The 14129-nt window shown below is 32.0% G+C and overlaps 1 protein-coding gene across 1 annotated transcript; it reads left to right on the top strand.

Annotated features, from left to right (window-relative positions):
- Positions 1-1219: 1219 nt before the first annotated feature.
- Positions 1220-12785, top strand: LOC132756629 (signal peptide, CUB and EGF-like domain-containing protein 2). Its single transcript, XM_060747746.1, has 9 exons — positions 1220-1247; positions 1720-3324; positions 5804-5901; positions 6297-6358; positions 7075-7223; positions 9213-9315; positions 9464-9489; positions 9842-9950; positions 12015-12785. Coding segments are annotated over exons 1-9 (2181 nt in total). The 3' UTR covers positions 12016-12785.
- Positions 12786-14129: the final 1344 nt, after the last annotated feature.

Below are 14129 nucleotides of genomic sequence, written 5' to 3'. Positions count from 1 at the left end.
TTTCCCAAATTGTACGTTCTTTAGAATTAGAAACTATTTTCCCAAAAATAAAAACATCCAAAAGTCAATTCTTGATCTTTAAATTTAAAATGATTCAAACATTTCAGAAAAGAATCTTCCCCTATAATTTATACTGCATCCGATTTGAGTATGGGTTTTCTTTAACAAATTTAAAAGGCCCTTGGGCAGTTTTGAATTTATTTTCTAAAAGGGGTCCCACGTTTTTTAAAAACTTCACAAAACAGACTGTTTATACGGCAGCGATGTATCATTATTTGCAATGGGTATAGGCGATTTTTTCCGGAACCTTTTTTTATTTTTTTTGGCCCGAAGAATGAACGATTATCCCAAAGGAAAAAGGTTTCAAAATTCTGACCGTTTTAAAACGTTAAAAGAAAAATTTATTCTTAAAAGACAAGTACAATTGTATTGGGTGGGAATGGGGAGTGACTAATATTAAAACCCCTTCCGGGTGCTTTATATTTTTGTACTTAAAATAAAAACATGTTGTGTTTATGTTTACAAAATCACAATATATAACAAAATGGGAATCTTATTCTTTTCAAATCTTATTAATTCTCTATTTGGGGTTAAACCCCAAAAATTTAAAAATTTCGTGTGCAAAAACAATACCCGTTTTTATGGGACTGTAACGATGTAATAGTTCCCCAAAAATTTGTTTCTAAATAAAAAAAATTCTTTTTTTTAATTTGGGGTAACAATTTTAAAATTTTAAAACTGTTTTTTGTTTTAAAGGATCATACCATATTTTTTGTTAATTATTTTTCAATTTTATAACACAGATGTTTAAAAATTAAAAATGGTGGAAAAAATGTTCACACTTGTTATCAAACAACGATAAGGGGCATACATGTGCTCCTGCTTTGAAGGAAAATTTTTTTTTGATTAAAAATTTGGGAAATTTCATGTTTTAGGGGAAATAAACAAACTTTAAACAAATTTTTATTTTAAAACATCAACATTTTACAATCGGGTTTTAAGTATTTAGAAGCAATTATTGTAAAAATTGTGGGGGTTTTTAAAGTAAAAAAGTAATTGAAACAAATTATAACAAGTACTTTTTTTAAAATTTTCACTAATTTATAAATAAAAACAATTTTTATGTTCCTTTAACTTTTAACAAAAATTTTTTTTTTTATGCATCAATTATTGACTAGTGGGTTCAAATTTTATAAAGATGTGATATTCCAAAAGGCAGATGACACTTGCCGAGGTGATTTGCCGAGGTAAAATTGTTTTTTGGGCTCTGAATATCAACCCTTATATTTCCCGTGGCTTTAACTGTCAATAATTGTTTTATTTTAAAAGGAAAAGGCTAATTAAAAAAATCACCAAAAAATTTCAACCTTATATACATGTCCCAAAATTTTTCCTGGTTGAAGCGGGGGGGGAAAAAAGACGCACGTGTTTGGCGTTTTATTTTCTGGGGCAAAACAAAAAAAATTCCCAAATTTATACTCATCATTGCGGTGTAGCACTTTTTTTTAATTAACACGCCCTAAATTAAAAAATCTACCCGGGGAATTTATCATTGAATATGGGGTCCAAACCCATTTTTTGCTGGGAAAATCCAATTCAGTCCCGTGAATTTTGATACAACACCCAGTGAATATGAATATCCTATATGAGAATTATTAATGGACTATTTTACTTACAAAATAATTGGTAATATTTCTTCATTTTATTATTTTTAAAAAGATATTAATGAATGTAGTGCGGACCAAAACCCTTTTGGTTGCAATCAGATCTGTAACAACACAGTTGGTTCATTCACCTGTTCCTGTAATGATGGGTATTCTTTACAAGACGATAAGAGAACATGTGTTGATATAAATGAATGCCTGAAATACAATGGTGGTTGTAATCACACTTGTAGCAATACGGATGGTTCATACATCTGTTTATGTTACACCGGATACCATTTAAATGGAAACAATGGAACATGTGTCGACATTGATGAATGCCTCGTAAACAACGGTGATTGTAATCACATATGTATCAACACAGATTGTTCATTTAACTGTTCATGTAACAATGGGTATGATTTAAATGGAAACAACATAACATGCGTCGACATTGATGAATGCCTCGTCAACAACGGTGGTTGCAGTCATGTGTGCACCAACACGGATGGTTCATATATCTGTTCCTGTACCGACGGATTTGAATTACTAGGAAATGAGAGAACATGTATCGATATTGACGAATGTATCGTGGATAATGGGGGTTGTAATCACAAATGCAGCAACACAGACGGCTCGTTTACCTGTTTTTGTAAGGACGGATTTAGTGTACATGAACATAATAGAACATGTGTCGATATAAACGAATGTACTGACGGTAACGTTGGCTGTGATCAAATATGTAACAATTTCGATGGCTCGTTTAGCTGTTCCTGTAACGACGGGTACAGTTTAGATGGAAATAATAGAACATGCATAGATATTAATGAATGTCTAAGTAACAATGGTGGTTGTGATCACGCCTGCAGCAACAAGGACGGCTCGTTTGTCTGCTCTTGTAAGGACGGGTATAGTTTACATAAAAATAACAGGACATGTTTCGATATTGATGAATGCCTTAAAGACAACGGGGGCTGTGATCACATGTGTAACAACACAAATGGACATTTTACCTGCACCTGTAAGGACGGATATAATTTACATGAAAATGACAGGACCTGTATCGATATGAACGAATGCCTCAACAATAACGGTGGTTGTCTTCACACATGTAGCAACACGGAAGGTTCTTTCTTGTGTTCCTGTAACGACGGGTTCGACTTACATACTGACAGTCGATCATGTATCGATAATAACGAATGTCTTGATAACAACGGTGGTTGCGAACTTATTTGCACCAACATTGATGGCTCATTCATCTGTTCCTGTAGCGACGGGTATAGTTTACATGATGACAAAAAGACATGTGTTGACATAAACGAATGCCTTGCTGATAATGGTGGTTGCGGTCAGGTATGCATCAATGTTAATGGGTCTTTCAGTTGTTCATGCACCGACGGATATATACTACATGTAAACAAAAAGGAATGCATCGACATTAATGAATGTCTTGATAAAAATGGTGGCTGTAAACACAAATGTGAAAATCTTGACGGATCATTCAAATGTATATGTCAAGACGGGTACAATCTTGACTTTGATTTGGTTTCATGTTTCGATATAAACGAATGTGCAGACCATAATGGTAAATGTGAAGAGAAGTGTATCAACTTCGATGGAACATACAAATGTGTTTGTGAACAGAAACGACTTTTGAATGAGGACGGTTTAACATGTAAAGGTATAAAAACTAACTTTCTTTTTTAATCAAATTCGAGTTTAGCATGCGTCTTTTGTGTCCGTATCGAGATGTCGTTATATTAACTATTATTAATTTATTATACAAGGGTTGTCCAACAAATCCGTGCACTGCAGTTATTGCTTTGAGAGTTATTGATATAAAAACATGAAATATATATCACTTGAATGGGAAATCTGCTTGGAATAAGAAAAAAAAGAGAAAGAGCCTTGTTACCGGCGTTTCGTGAAAAAGAACCGTAGTAACGCAATTCCAGCGCACGACAAAAAATTGGGTTCGTTCATTACTGTGATTGTAAATAATTTTGTGTTGCTTGTAAAAAGGTATTTGCTTTTTATGTCATAATTTGTTTTACTGTCAATAGAGGAATGATTGATGAAAAGAATTTTGTAGTGTTTACTGTTCTTATGCAAGGTGCATGTAACATATTCCTGGTCCTATTCGACCAGTGCTCGAATATATTTGACAACTTTGGTCATATGTGCCGGCATTACGGACGGGCGTCTACCTGATCTCTAGTCATCGTCTACCGGCTCTTGCGCCTCTATAGAGCTTTTGTGCCATTTTAAAATCAGTCTTCGTGACACTGAACTGGTCCCGTTTGCCATTTTAAGTTCTTTGGAGGTATCTCTCGGTGTTTTACAAATACTTGCGCAAAATTTTATGATCGTCCGTATTTCCAGAAGTTTTGTGACTGGCATTTCCCCGTAATGACAGTATTGAAGACCATACAGAAATGTTTGTTTACGACCGTTATAAAAGGGTAAATGACGTCATATTTTCTAGTGACGTTAGGAATACGTACACACACTTTGCTCTGAATTGTGACTTTTATATGTAGTGTTTAATGGATACTGTAATGCATCATGAACTAACATTTTTTTGTCGTGCGCTGGTATTGCATTACCAAGGTAACCGCATGACGATTCGTTTGCACGACATGCCGCTTACACGGCTTTTTCTTTTGTTTTCTTTATTGAGATAGAATTCCCCTTTAAGTGATTGATAATTCATGTTTTTTATCAATAACTCTCACGACAATAACAGCAGTGCACGAATTGTTTGGACAACCCTCGTATATTAAGATGACGAAGAATAGGTTCATGCATATTACTGGTAAAACAGATGTAGGAAATGTTGTCGGCAAAATTAAACCTTTTCAAAATAAACGTAATATAATGATCATTAGATGCGTAGGAAATTTTTAATATTTTGTCATGTTATCTTTAACAAGTATATGGCCCATTAACAAAAACAAAACAAAAATGTACCAAGTTGAAATTTAGATTCCCTACTTCGTGCAAATGTATCAGCCATCACCGTAGCATTTTAAACATGTAAACATAAACTGTTCTCCCGAGCATTTTAAAGTTTATAAACGAAAGTATAACAAAGGGACTAAATAGGTCTCTGTAAGTATTGAAAACTTGTCGTTTCTTAGTAATAATATTGAGTAAATCTGATAAGTAAAAGCACAGTTCAAAACACTCTATGAAGACACCAACGGGTCTCGACCAAACTGTTTTATATGAACGAGTCTCAAGTTATGCTCTTGTTATAACAATAAACGAATTAGAATAACATTATATCAACCATTGAGCAATTTGAAGTCGTAACATCAGCATAAATTAAGGTATTAGCACCCTAATGCATTACCTCCGTGTTGAAGAGTATTCAAATAGGCTAGAACTACTGTTAACTACATTGAAAATGAGGGCCATGGGTTCAATCCTCAGAAGGGTCAACTTTTTTTTTCTTTCTTTTTTTTCTTTTAACATTATTTATGTATCTCTCATGTCCCATTTGGAAAGAAAAAATTGTTTAATTTTGATTTTTTTATTTATATAGGTATTTATTGGCTAAATTATGCTAAATCTATTAATAAATATGATACCTGATATTTTCAAAGTGTAATATCATCAAAACTAGACGGTAAAAAGTATTTCATATTTTACAAGATCAACCAATATACTTTTTTTAAAATTTAGGGAAACTTTGAAAACAGGCACTCATTTGGGTAAATTTTAAGAATGTTTTAAATTAAGCTCCCTAAGTAGAAAAATGGTCAGACACGTGGTAAAATGGGTGGGGTAGGGTAACATTTTTATACAGATTTCATAAATTTTATGTAGAAAACCATAATTTTGCTTATGTGGGTTGTTAGCTGAATGGTACTATTTGTTTCTAACCAAAAATTAATGGGAAAACATTTTTCATTAGAAAGTTATTGCAGATTATTTAAAGGTTCCTCATTTCTAAAAAAGGGCCCTCATAACATCCTAGCTTGAGTTCAGAAAAGTGGCCATAACTTGATTTCCGTACGGTAAACTTTGTTTAAATTTTGCATACAGGTGTACTTTAAGGTATACATCTGACCTATGATGTCAATTTTTCAGTTCTTTATAGTGCCCATTAGGGTTCTAATACCTTAATGTCATTGCATTTATCTTGTTTTTTACAGATGTGAGTGAACAAGTGGTATCTTCATCTATTCGCCTCTCTGTAGGAAGTGAAAAATCTTTAAGAAACTACTTTTTATATACAGAAATAAGGAAAACAGTAATATTAAAACTCTAACTAAATGTTTAAATTGTTGGTTAACATACATTTTATAGTCACTTCATACACATTTCTTCTTTTTTTCACATGTGTTGGTGCATCAAACTACTTTAATTAATCAAGTGTTCTAGTATTTTATACCAAAGTTTATTTTCTTGTCATGAATAAAGTCCTTGCACCAGTAAAAAGTTAAAGATATAATACAAAAAAAGATATGAATGTATATTTTTGCGCAATTGGAATACATTAATATGATTTGCATTATTTCTTTTTTGTAAAAGCATACTTGTTTAATATAATCAAACGTGCATTCCCTTATAATACATAATGCGGCAAGTATCCTTTCCGCTTCTTCATTTCTGTGCGAAACGTAACGGTAATTGCCTTTTTTCCAGTTGGAAAGATACTTCAGAACGGCAACTAAAGCTTCTGTTTACGTTTATGTCAACAGTATAAGGTTAGTTGCATATGCTCCTGTTTTATTTATACAAGATAACAAGAACATAAATATGGATTTATTAAAGGTATTAATGATGGGAATAATGAACATACAGTTTTTCCAGTTTGTACGATATAAATTTCGGGCAAAGGGGAGACTCTCTACACTTTATGCGTTGATATGGACCATAAAAATGAAACAACAATGAAACCAAGTAAGGGGCAACTTAGCTTCATTCTGATAATAAATTTGGTAAAACTTTATCTATTTCAGTAAATGGAATTTGTCACATAAATGTAATAAATGCGATATTTCAGAGGGTATAACCTATATATGACTTCTATGACGTGTATCTTTTTTATTTTATCGTGTTACAATAAAAATATATTAGATTATAATGCAGATTAAAAGAGAACGCTTGAACAAACGCATTGCGAAACCTCATAAATATACAGATATTTCTCTTGTTAATTCTAATGTTTATTGTAGAATACTAGTAAGTCTTTTTCAAAACATAAATAAATAAAAAACAAAAATAAAATACGGAACACTGAAGTTCATTTGAATCAATACAATAATTTCCATTGGAACAATGACAAAATTTGAAATTAAACTTTAAAAATGTAAAATAAACATCCATGATGTTATTTTGTCTTTTTATTGATTCATCACAACTAAAAATACAAATGATTCTAATTGGCTGCACACATTTATCAATTCATTTGTTTTAACAGAGCCGGAAGTATTATTGTAGATTACACAGTCGTTATTGATGACAAGGAAAATCAGACTTTGGTAGCTGATACTGTTGTTCAGGCAATTATGGATCTAGATGAAGAAGGAAGCCTTGACATTGGCGGACGTCCTGTTTCCGTCAAACCGAGTATTTCCCATAAATTTATTTGATCTTTTAACTTTTGAAAATATGACCGATTACTTTTTGTTTTAATGGGCATATAAAACATGTCCGTGTTTATGTCAAAACATGATTTTTCTATCATATGGTTCTAATTAGACGTTTTCATCTTACTAAACCCGACCATGTCAAAAATTGCACTTACTATAATAATTATTCTTTTCTTATCATGTAGCTGTTGTGTCCTTAACTTACTGTTCTATATCGATTTTAAAAATATACAGGCAAATGAAATATTGCCAAAACAATGTACTTTTACGTATTTTGTGATAAAGATTTAAATCATGTCTCAACATGTTCCTTTTTTTATGCCACCGCAGCATCTGCGATGTGGTGGTATATAGCAATTCACCTGTGTGTGTGTGTGTGTGTGTGTTGGTGTGCGTTTGTGTGCGTGTGTGTGTTCTTTAGATTATATAGTGAACTTAAAAAAGTCTTCTTGTGAGAAACCACCAGTCCAATTTCAACCAAACTTGGCAGGATTGATCCTTTGGTAAAGGACTTCAAAAGTTTAAAGAATTTCATTCCATGCAGAAATATGGTTGCCATGGCAACCGAAATACGAATTATAAGAATAAATTTAAAAAATCTTCTTGTAAAAACCAAAAGGCCTAGAGCTTAGATATTTTGCATAAGGCACTGTGCGATAGACCTCTACCCAGATTGTTCAAAATTTATTCCTGGGGTCAAAATCGGCCCCACCCCAGGGATCATTGGTTTTCTTTATATGTATATAGTAAAACTTAATAGTTAAAACGTAAAAAAATCTTCTAGCAATTGACAAATTCAAGAGGTTAGATATTTTACATGAAACATTGTGTAGTGAACCTCTAGCAAGATTGTTCAAATTATAGACCTGGTAGTCAAAATTGCCCCCGCCCCGGGAGTCATTGATTTTCAATATATACATATAGTAAATAAACAAAAAATCTTATTGTCTGAAGGTCCTAGGCTTAGAGCTTTAATATTTGTTAAATGATATCATCTATAGGTACTCTACCAAAGTTGTTCAAATTTTGCCTCTAGTGTCAAAATTAGTCCGTGTTGATGTGCACAGTTTCAGTTGTAAAGTTGAACTTTGATATCAGGTGACCTAGATTTTGATGATGTCGCCTACTTTCTTGTCATTTGTTGTACAGATATGAAATTTGAACCATGTGCACGGATTAAGATGTTAAGTGAACTTTGATATCAGCTGACCTAGATTTTGACAAAGTGTCTTACTGTGTTGTCCTTTGATGTGGTCATGAAATTTAGGCTGTGTGATATATGACCTTCACCACCAAATCCACTAGACTCAAATGCATTGATATATTCCTACTGTGATCTTTTATTGGATTAACAATATATTTAACCACTAATCCGATAATAAGAATAAGATAGGTCAGGGATCTATGCATTATGACAATCTTCAATTGTATAGAAACAAAAAAAAAACTTTTCCTACAATACTATTTAGTGTTGTGTTAATGCGGTGGTATAGTATTTTTCTCAAATGCAATCTTGTTTATTCCTTACCCGAATAAAATTATTTAACTTTCGTTATGAACATGTCTAGGTAAAAATCGCATCTTATATTACTGTATATATTCATCTTGAACCTTTAGAATTGGCCACAGAAAATCGTAATCAGTTATGTTTTCACAATTATTTTCTCAATAGCGTTACAACCCGGTATAGATTCTTATGTATATGAAGGATAACTTGTGTTATTATGTCGTGTGTGGGTTGCGTTCGTTGAACGCAGTCCTTTCTTTGATGATTTTGCTTTTCATATCTTAAAGATCAAATGTTTATATTTATATTCACTAGTACGAAGTATAAACGCATATTTCGGTATTGCTTAACTTGAAGTTAACGACTTGAGCAACAGTTGTATTATATATGATTTATACAACACACATTGTACGGAGAAATAACGAACTATTTATACTAAGGCTGTATATTATTTTCCAGTATTACCAACACATGCAGACCCATGTTACCTACGGGAACTTTTTGCAGGACAGTGTGACAAGAATAGTCGTTGTCAAGTTGTTGGCAACAAGCCAATTTGTCGGTAAAACATAAGTGTACTTTTATGTGAAAATTGCATTTATACCTTCATATCATATTTCATTTTTGTACAAGGGCTTAGGATATAGTTTGTCTGTTGCCAGTATAACGCTTTAATTCTTTTTGTTTTACAATTTCTTTTTAATTTTCAGAAATACGTATGAAGAAAGTATCAAAGGTAACACCATTTAAAATATTTAGCATATATATTAACTATTTTAATTCACAGTATTGAATGAACTGTATTAACATAATATTTTTTAGTCATCAGATACTTTTTAACCGTAAAATAACAGTTCTTGTTTCAGTTTCGCCTAAACAAAGTTTGGGTCCACTTGCGCAAATCTGATCAATTATAAAAAGAACACAATGTTTGAAATAATGAGTATATAAAAATCATATTCGACTCTTGATAGAACGAAATGTTAATCTCATACAAGTGATGTCATCTTTCACGTCAAATGTAGCACTATTCTAAATAAATAACGTCTGACCTCATATATAATATAAATGCATAATTCTGATTTCAGAAGACTATCTAAATATTGTTGGACCAGTCTTGGGAGCTGTTGTCTTCGTAGTGGCAGTAATATTGTTGATAATTTGTGCGCTGCATATTAGACGCTACCGAAAACAATGGTAAATTATTGCAAAGAACCTTGGCATTTTTATTTACTCATAGCTGTTGTACAATTGACCCTAAGAGATCGGAATGAGCGACATGTACCTCCTGTTATAATGTCGTATGCCTATTAACAATTTCCTAAATAAAGGCATTTTCTCTTGTGCATTTGAATTGATCATATTTGCCAAATATGTTCAATTTATGAGGCCTTCATCCGCTTATTATATCAAGCAAAATCAAAATTCAATATCTGTTAATAATATTTTGTCCAAACCGCAAGGCTGTTAGCTACAGCTTCTATCGTATTGGTCAACTGTAATAATTTACACAAACCAAGAAAAGAAAAATATTTTCAATATTGATCAATGTTGACCTTGCACTTCAATTTATCGAGTATAAGGTCAAATGCAAGAGTGACAGGTCAGTATTGTTGGACAATATCACCTGGGGTCAATAATAGCCCTAATTAGGGGTTAGTAATTTTACATTTACATATATTTTAATACTACTGTAAACATATTTACACCAATATCTTTCAAAGAGTGAATCGGCGTAAATTTGTAAATAAAGAATAATGCGAAAGCCAGTTTTGAAAAGAATGATATATTAAAGATCCCGTTGATTTAGATGAATATATTGTTAAGGTAAATACTTAAAATATAAGTTAATAGTTTACCTTGTTTGACCACGAAATAATAAAAATAGTTTAAGGCGTGATTGAATGCGTAAATACATGACATTTGACATAAAAAGAAGATCGACGGGGGATTAGGCTAGCAATCAATATCAAAAACAAATACAGTTAATTCACCATCATTTCTCCGTAATTTTGCAAATTTTAACATCACAACAAACAGGAAGAAAAGAAAAATGAATGTAACATTTGTCTGGCCCATAATGAATTTCTACTTTCAATAATATTTCTTTCGAAATGGTGCATTCTTCATAAATCATTTTAACTAACCTCAACGCCTACAAATATTTATCTTTGTGATCATAATTATTGTTATAAATTTTGATTGTAAATTGAATGACACAAGATCCCATTCTAAAAACTCAAAAAAAGTTGATTCCTCATAAACATATTTTCAAACAAATATATATCAAAAACGATTTTATACCAGCTTAATTAAATGAATATTGAAAAGAATTCTGAAATCTTCTTTAAAATTCTATTGTTAAATGTTTAGGTAGCACTCCACAGTTAATTTCAAGTTACTGCCGCCAAAGTCCTACGTCTAATAATTCTGATACCAAACTATACAACCTGGAAAAAGAAAACACATTTTGTTGAGAAGATATATGACATAAGATTGCAAATCTACAAAGAAATTATCCCATCTGCAATAGGCAGGCAGTCAAAAAATTCCGTTGAAGCCCAAAACAGTGGCCCGAGACCTCAAACAACATATTTCGTCCCTCTGGCAAAAAATACCTGCAAATATACCCTGCTTTAGAAACTTCCTATACATGCAAAATATAGCACAACCTTGTAGGTTTTTTGTTACTGCTATAAGATTGTACCCCCCCCCCTTGTAAAATGACTTGTTTTTACCGTGAATGCTGTTTAAAAGCAATGTTTACACAAAATGGCGGCCTTGACATCTATAATCAACAGCATGTGATTTCTTGCCATGTTTCCAAATTTAACAGTGATCATATTAGATGTCACGAAAACAAATTTCATGTCGAAAATGCTCTTTAAAGACAACCAGTCATTTAAATCCAGAATATCCACTATATCCAAGAAATCCTTCCTGTCCATTCGAAGCTGTGGCTTACATTAATGTGGTGTGCTAGCTTGTATGGTCTCGTAATGATGCTCAGTCAAAGTCAACCAAATGATGTCCCACGCGTTATCACCCTTGCAATAACTAATACAACATTTTTGTCGAGAATTAGTAATTTGTCGTTTAAACATCAACATAGATGTCATATGGCACCTTTCCAGCTTAACTGGTGGAGGAACATCTTAGGTTCCCCTCCTTATATTATTTTAGGCAAATAAAAGTATATAATAGAATCATATGCTTTAGCGATTATAATATATTTTTATGATTTCTCAAACTTTTTTACAGATGGATGGACAATGATGACCATATTGGTTCTGAGTAACATTCAAGTTGTTCATGTATTTCACAGATGGCGCTTTTACGCAAACGTTATTTTCAAATGTTTAGACATTCATATTTTACGCGAGAATATTAGCAATGTATTTCATATCACTTACCTTTAATCAGAAATGTCATACATATGATTCATTTACTTTTCATCATACATATACAAGCTTATTTTGTAATAATTGCAAAATGTAACTTCAAATGACTGTAATATAATATATTTTTCGACTTCATATAATGAGAGTCATTCGGTTTGTCGTCAGAGCGTGTGTTATGGACTGTCGAGTGCAAACTACCACCCACGTCCCCTAGCACCGGCTTAAGAAGAATTCAACATTTAAACATGAAATGGTGAAAATTCATACAGCGTTTATCATGGACTTTTAATGTGTAACTTTCGTACTTGAAGCTGCTCCATGAAAAGCGACATATGTTCCCTGAGTAAAAATAAATGTGTGTCCTAAACTGAAAGACAATGGGCGGAACTAAACAAAATGGAATTTTTAAACGTGATCATAAATACTACAGTGAAGACGTACAAAGACATATTTAAAAAAATGAAACTGGCAATTAATTACATTATAAATTGGATATAACATTATCATCTTTTCGGAAATTTAAAGCAATTATCCTGTATATAATATTATCGTACCTCTTTCTCTGCAGCTGACTCCTTGTTATACTGCCTATTATCTGCTTTTTTATAAAAAATAATAAAACCTAAAAAAAAAGGATGAGTTATATTATCAATATAATTTGTTCCATTCAATGATTAACATTTTATACGCCATACCTACAAATAAAAACAAAACACAAAAACACCAACAGCATTATCAGCACAACTCAAAATATGTACATGTATATGGGAATTTATTAGAACAATAAAAAAAGAAAGATAGCGCTTTATTACTCGGGGGATGTGTTTTGTGAGCAATGTCATACTTTGTTAATCTTAAATCTACTTTGATCTAATATTTATTACAGAATCTACAACTATCAGAAAACTGCAACTTCATATGTTTTTGTTTTGTTTTCTAATATAAGTTCGGTCAAAACTTGAAGTATGAAATCAATTATATTAAGTCATTCAAGTCCACTGATTATTGTTAAAGGCTTTTGTTTGTTAGTCTCACTAACACTCTAAAGGCATAAGGTAACTTTCTAACTTTAGTGGAGGATGAAAACTTCAGGTAGACGGGTTTAGAGTTTAATGACATTTTCTTTTAGTACAAGCAGGTAGTCAATCTTTTTTTATAATTCAGGTACGCTGAATCCCTAAATCCATTTTTGCCCTAATACGACTGAACTCGAAGTCCTTGGCCTTCAAATGGACAAATAAACATGGCCGCCATTGACCTTTACTATTTACTTTATAATTATACTTATAACGTAACATTTTCCAGTTAAACCACATGAAATAAAATTTGAGAGTCTTTTTATAAATGATTGGCTGATAATTAAACATGATTTACTTATTGACTACAATGATGGCGATCTTTCAAAATGGACACACTTTTCTAAAATATATAAGTGGGGTGCTTTTAAACAAAGGGATCTTTATCACAAAAAAGAAAATTAAATTTAATTTTGATAAAATAATATGTGTGTTAACCTTAATGGACAATGAAGTCATTTTACAATTTGAAATGACAAAGTAAAATTCAGTATGCCAATACTTTCATCTTCACAGGCTAGATTCTATGCGTCTGTGCTCGCATGAAATTGCAACAACAAAGAACAACACGGTTCAAAATAGAAAAAATCAGAATCCCTGACGAATGCCCAAAACGGCAAAATTGAAAATGTTGCAGGCTAATTACTCAGGCGTAAGCAGAAATCAACATTTAAACATTGAAATTGTGAAATTTGTTTATACATTCTTTCTGTCAACCTGAGCCAACAGTAAAACATTATTTCGGTTTTTGGTTTCTTTTTTTTATATGTATCAGTTTTTGTTGTATTCAATTTTATATAGTGTCGTATTTAACAAGGAGCTTGATTTCAGTGAATAACGCTTAACATGCCCAGATTTATATATCTGCACGGTTACAAAATCAGATCATCTACCATAAT

This window comes from Ruditapes philippinarum, unplaced genomic scaffold (genome assembly GCF_026571515.1).
Source record: "Ruditapes philippinarum isolate M1 unplaced genomic scaffold, ASM2657151v2 ctg3401_1_1_1_1, whole genome shotgun sequence".
Lineage (NCBI taxonomy): Eukaryota > Metazoa > Mollusca > Bivalvia > Venerida > Veneridae > Ruditapes > Ruditapes philippinarum.
Note: the sequence above shows the minus strand (reverse complement) of the source record. Positions and strands in the feature narration are given on the sequence as shown.